The following is a 6,000-nucleotide window of genomic DNA, read 5'->3' on the forward strand; positions in this document are numbered from 1 at the left end:
CTACTATGAAGTGTGTGCTAATATATGTGCAGATAGATACATAAATAGATAGATAAGATAGATAATCTAATAGATGAATAGATAGATAGATAGATAGATAGATAGATAGATAGATAGATAGATAGATAGATAGATAGAGAGATAGAGAGATAGAGAGATAGATAGATAGATAGATAGATAGATAGATAGATAGATAGATAGATAGATAGATAGATAGATAAAGTTGGGTTCCTAGATGTTAAAAATCCACCTGTTACATCAGTTTCCATTCCAAATGCAACATGTTTGTGCAATTCTAAGTGCATGACTGCAGTATTATCACCAAACCAAGCCATATACGTGACTGCTACATATACAGTGTATACTGGACTCATGGCAATGATGACTAATCATGAGAATACTGCAATGTAAACAACACTTTATAGTTTCCAGTATGTGGGTATATCTGAGGACTGGTGCGTTGGCCAGCTGTGGCTGTGCATGCTCTGTATTCACCTACCAACTGCAGTCCAGATATAAACTATGAATACAAATAGCAATGTTTCCATGGTAGACATAACCAAGCAGTTTCCCTTGCAATCTGTTCTCTTTTAAACCTGTCCAAAAGGTTACCGATCTTGAAGGTATATATAGAGAATCAAAGCATATTATTATATAAGGAGATGGATGTGTAATATAGCACTTTGGACTGTCATGCAGAGAGTAGAAGAGAATGTGTCAGTGATCAGGGAGCCTGCAAGGCTGTGCTCAGCTAAAGCCTGTTTATGCCTGCAATACAGGTGGCATCCATTTCCATTATTCCTATGCAGACCAACACACATATACTTCAGCTATTGGGATTTTTTTCTATACAGCAGTACAGTATTCCTATACATCACAAACTATACATGAAAACCAGCCCATAAACTATAGATTTACTTGTAGTTAGAATGCAGTCTTCCAGCTTAATGTTGACTTTAACCAGATCTTATGTTTGTACTTCTATTTATTCATGAATTATCAGCAAATATCAAGTAAGAGCTAATATAAATGCATATACTTTGCTACTAGACAAGTATATTGTAAACACTTCCAAACAGCAGCAATGCAAAAAGCATGAAATAAAATCTGAGTGCCATTTGCTGGTATACAAGGGTGGTGGCCATACCTGAATTATGGACATCCGATTAGATGTTGTCTCAGTTGTGTTGCTCACTGGTCCAGTAAAACTGTTGTGGCAGCCAACATGGCCTTGAGGAACAGTCAGATTATTAGATGTAGGCTTGAGGTACATCACTTCTGAACGAGGAGAACTTAAAGGGAGCCTGGTCTGGTAGTCAAAATACATTGGTGATGTGGCAAGTGAGGGGCTGCTTACAACGTTCATGACATTCATTGCATTTCTTTCCTCTACTTCACTCTGCACTAGCATAATGTCATTCTTGTTGATCTTTTTCTTTTTACTTTTCCCCAGCTGGGGATGGCTGTACTCTGCAATCCTGCAATTGTAAGTCCGGATTTCCTTATTTTCTCTTTTACACTTGACTGCAATTGTGATCATGGCAGCCAACAGTATAATAGAAATTGTGCTTAAGGTAACAATAAGAGGCAAAGACATATCCCACTGGTGTTGTTTTCCATTGACCCTAGGTTCCCCCTCTGGTAGAGATCCAGAAGAAGATTTAATGATGAGTTTTGCTACAGCTGAAAGTGCTGGTTTTCCATTGTCAGTCACCTTGATGACAAGCTCTACAACAGGTGACACTTCTTCCCAATATGGATTCAGGGTTTTAATCTCTCCAGTGACTGGATCAATTTCAAAAAGGTGTTCTTCATTGCCATATGCAATCTCATACGTCAGTCGGCCACTTTCTCCAAAATCATTGTCCATGGCTCGGACTGTGCTCACTACATACCCCACACCTACATTTCTGGGAACATGAATTTCTGCAGTGTCATTTTGTAAAATTGGAAGGGAGATAACTGGTGCGTTGTCATTGACATCCAGTACAGTCACTCTCACAGTAACATTGCTCTCTAGATGGGGGGAGCCAGAATCTTTTGCAAGAAGCTTAAATTCAAAGTATTTTGTTTGCTCATAATTGAAAGATCGAAGGGCGTAAACGGCCCCATTAGTGGGGTTAACTGACACAAAGGTATAAATGGATACATCTCCAACATAAGACGGCAGTATGGAATAAGACACTGTGCCATTATGTCCAAGATCTGGGTCATGTGCTACTACAGAACCTAAATATTCCCCAGGAATATTGTTCTCAGAGACCTGTAACACATGCAACCCTTTGTTAAAAGTGGGAGCATTGTCATTTTCATCTAAGATTTTAACAGTAAAAGACTTTGTTGAGTTTAAGGGAGGGTTCCCATTGTCTCTGGCAATTATTGTGACATTATATTCATCCTGTGTTTCACGGTCAAGTGGTCTGTCTGTGACAACAGTGTAGAAATTGTCATAATTTTCTTCCAATTTAAAAGGCACATTGCCCAGAACCCGACACTGCAACTGTCCATTTTTGCCAGAGTCCTTATCGGTCACCCTCACTAAAGCGATAACAGTGCCAGGGGGCGCTGCTTCACTGATAGCTCCCTGGCGAACTGATACAAAGCCAATAGATGGGGCATTGTCATTCTTATCAATCACTTTCACTGTAACTTTACAATGGGCAGGGATTGGATTTGGGCCTTGATCACGTGCTTGCACATCAATTTCAATGATATTATTCTCCTCATAGTCAAGGTTACCCTTTACTTGGATAACACCTGTATTGGGATCAATGGAAAAAAGTTCCCGAACTCTGTCTGGTGCATAGCCACTGAAGGAGTATACAACATCTCCATTGGAGCCTTCATCTGCATCTGTAGCATTGAGATCAATGACCACTCTTCCCAGTGGTGAGTTTTCTGGAATTTCCACCATATATGAAGGCGCCTGAAAAACTGGACTGTTGTCATTGGAATCTATCACTTTGACATTTATTTGCACGGTGGCAGATCTTGGGGGGTTGCCACCATCCAAAGCAGTCAAAATTAAGTTATGATGGCTTTGTTCTTCTCTGTCCAGTGGTTTGTCTATAACCAGCTCAGGGAACTTTGTTCCATCGCCTCTAGATTTGACATCTAAGGAAAACAATCCATTATGGTTGATGACATATGTCTTTAAGCCATAGTCTCCAGAATCTGGATCATGGGCACTGGTGAGAGGAAATCTTGTTCCAGGGAAGGCATTTTCTGAAATATCAATATCAATCTGCTCAGATGGAAAAAAAGGTGAATTATCATTAATGTCTGTGATATCCACTTTTATCATGTATATTTCTTTGTCGTTTGCAAAGACCTCCAAGGACACTTGACATTTTAAACTTCTTCGGCACAAGGTCTCCCGATCAATCCGTTCTTTGGTGAACACCAGCCCACTGTCCTGTTCTACATCTATCAAGTTTGGCGCAGAATTCTCCAGTACTCTGAAGTTTGATTTCTTGCCCCTCTCTGAAATGCCCAGCTTTACATCATTGCTTAGGTTGCCCACAATGGTTCCTGCAATTGCCTCCTCCGGTACAGAAAAATTTAAGTTTTTTAAAGTCAGGGCAGGAGCCCACAAAAAGAATAACAATAAAACTGAAAGGTACATCCCCAAATGTGTATGTGAAGGGTCTTCTCTGTTTCACTCGCCTCTTCTCAGTTCCTTGAACCTGTTGATTTAAAAACACCTGCAGTTAGATAAGCAGCAAATGGACCATGGCAGAGGAGGCTGGCGGGGTTAAATCGCTGATTGTTTTTGTGCTGGAAAGACAATTCTTCACAATCCCGTCTAAGCCATTTGTCTCTTTTAAAATATTAATTGGAAAGGACAATTTAAATATCATATCCCCGCAGCCCAATAAAGAACAACATCCTAGTAATATATGCCTATCTTCTTAACATTATCACGCAGTTATCATTACAACCCATTTCAAATCTCTATTAAAGATGCAATAATGCACATCTTGCTTGCAATAAACATGATTTGTTGGAAATTGTATCCTAGTCCTAGACTAACATTGCAAAACTGGATCCTGAAATTAAACTCTGTGGTGTGCACAGACATCAGCACATTCAATCTGGAACACAATGCATCTATCCGGCGTCGAGCAATTAGTATATCTATAATAAAGAAAGCCACTAGAATGGCATCTCGGCTCCGTATATTACAATCACCTATTCAGCTCCTTCTCATCACAGTGGAGGATTTATTTCTAAGAAATCATGTCACTGCATTGGCTTACAAGCAGTAGTATTCAGTTAATTTTCAGTTCTCATTCCCTACAGTAGATCAAATCAACAGGCAAAGCATGGCTGGATGCACAAATGGAAAACGGGAAAAACACACTTTATAGGAACAGGCAGTTGCTGCATTCAGAGAGATGATAAAAAAAATCTCCACTAAATACAAAGTGACAGAGGGAATTTCTATCCAAAATAAATGCAAAGCAACCATCCGTGACCAAGGCTGGAAATTAGATGCTCATAATACACATGCCCAGCAATTATATAGGTGGCTGCATTGAGATTCTATCATCTCCGGCGCCCTCTTTTTGTGCTTTAAATCAATTTGGAAGTCAGTTGTAAGCGGTGTATACACGTAAAGCACACATGACATAAAGCACACATACTGGCCCTTGCCACATGAATGACACATGCAGAATGCAGATGTTTAATAACTGCATGAGTCACATCCAGAAAAGAAGAAGCAGAGAATTAATAATTAGGAGGGAAGAATCCCCCCACAAAGGCTGCAATTCTGCATTGATCACATCACAGGGTGTCATCCAGTGATCTCTTCTATGATGAAGGTAAGACTGATCCATGGCACTTACCTTCCAGAGTCCCAGCTAGACATGGGCTGTAGACTGCTGCTGCCTCTATCCACACACAGCCTGTGCAGCCAAATACAATAGATCTCCACACACATACAAGCACCATGGGTAGCTCCAAGTCACTTCCAAAGTGGGCAGCTCATGTCTCCTGTTACTACAGAAGGCAGCACAGGGCTCAGCAGCAGCAGTAGGGATGATGAGAGGAGCCTTTGGCTTTTTCTATGCTGGCTCATTGCAGCTGGGAGCACAGATGCTTCCTCCAGTCAGTCCTATAGAAACACAATGCATAGAAATCCATTGCAGTCTGTACAATTCAACAGTTGTAGCTTTAATCCTTTATATCCTGCACTGTGTCACATCCAAGCTCAGCTCCAAATGCCTCTTTACTGACTGACTCTATTCACCTCACGCTGCTGCTTAAACATTGACACTGTTCTCTTGCCAGCCAATAGGCGCTCGCCGCCTCAGTCCGCCCATGCCGCCCGCCGGCCAATGGCAGGGGAAGGGCCGGTGTGATGGGCGGGTATAGAAGGCAATGCTTTGTGTCATTGATTAGATCAGTTAGGGCTGAGACAGTAACAATGTGAGAAGGCTCAGGCTTGTACGACGCTGCATTGCATTTCCACGCCGTGTCTGACTGGGGGATACAAAGCCAATGACACTTATTCCTGAAGGAAAGCGACGCCGAAGCAATCCTCAAGGAGAAAAGTTTGTAGTTTAGGGAATGGAGGTTTATCAGGAAGAAAGCCATGCAAATATCTGAGGTGTCTTATACAGGGCAATGTAGTGCTGAGCAGATGTCTAGTCACATCTGTATATAGGATGTTATATTAACCTACAGCTCTGCAATGCAGCTCACTGGCAATGCACACAATATAGACACAAGGAGCCAATTATAACTTGACATTGTGTTTTGTTAAATGTGAATTTATAGATTGTTCCTTATGTTATATAATACATTAAATATTGAGTTAAAGCTAGCTACATCTGTACAAACTTTTACAGCGGCAGAGAAAGTGTATAAAGCTGGGCACACACAGGTACAGGCACAAGCACACACATGCACACTCAGGTACATACAAAGGCGCACGCACAGGTACACACACAGGCACAAGCACACACAGGTGTACACACAGGCATTTGCACAAGC

At 41.2% G+C, this 6,000-nt stretch overlaps 1 protein-coding gene across 2 annotated transcripts in view; it reads right to left on the reverse strand.

Annotated features, from left to right (window-relative positions):
* Window positions 1–5,248, reverse strand: part of PCDH17 (protocadherin 17) — a 157,757-nt gene extending 152,509 nt beyond the window's left edge. For both annotated transcript variants that reach the window (XM_075265438.1, XM_075265436.1), the window contains exons 1-2: window positions 4,851–5,248; window positions 1,148–3,686 (exon numbers count right to left, since the gene is read on the reverse strand). In XM_075265438.1, the coding sequence (XP_075121539.1) occupies window positions 1,148–3,625 (2,478 nt within the window). In that variant the 5' untranslated portion in view covers window positions 3,626–3,686; window positions 4,851–5,248. The remainder of the gene's footprint in view (window positions 1–1,147; window positions 3,687–4,850) is intronic.
* Window positions 5,249–6,000: the final 752 nt, after the last annotated feature.

The sequence above is a fragment of the Leptodactylus fuscus genome, chromosome 2 (assembly GCF_031893055.1).
Source record: "Leptodactylus fuscus isolate aLepFus1 chromosome 2, aLepFus1.hap2, whole genome shotgun sequence".
NCBI lineage: Eukaryota > Metazoa > Chordata > Amphibia > Anura > Leptodactylidae > Leptodactylus > Leptodactylus fuscus.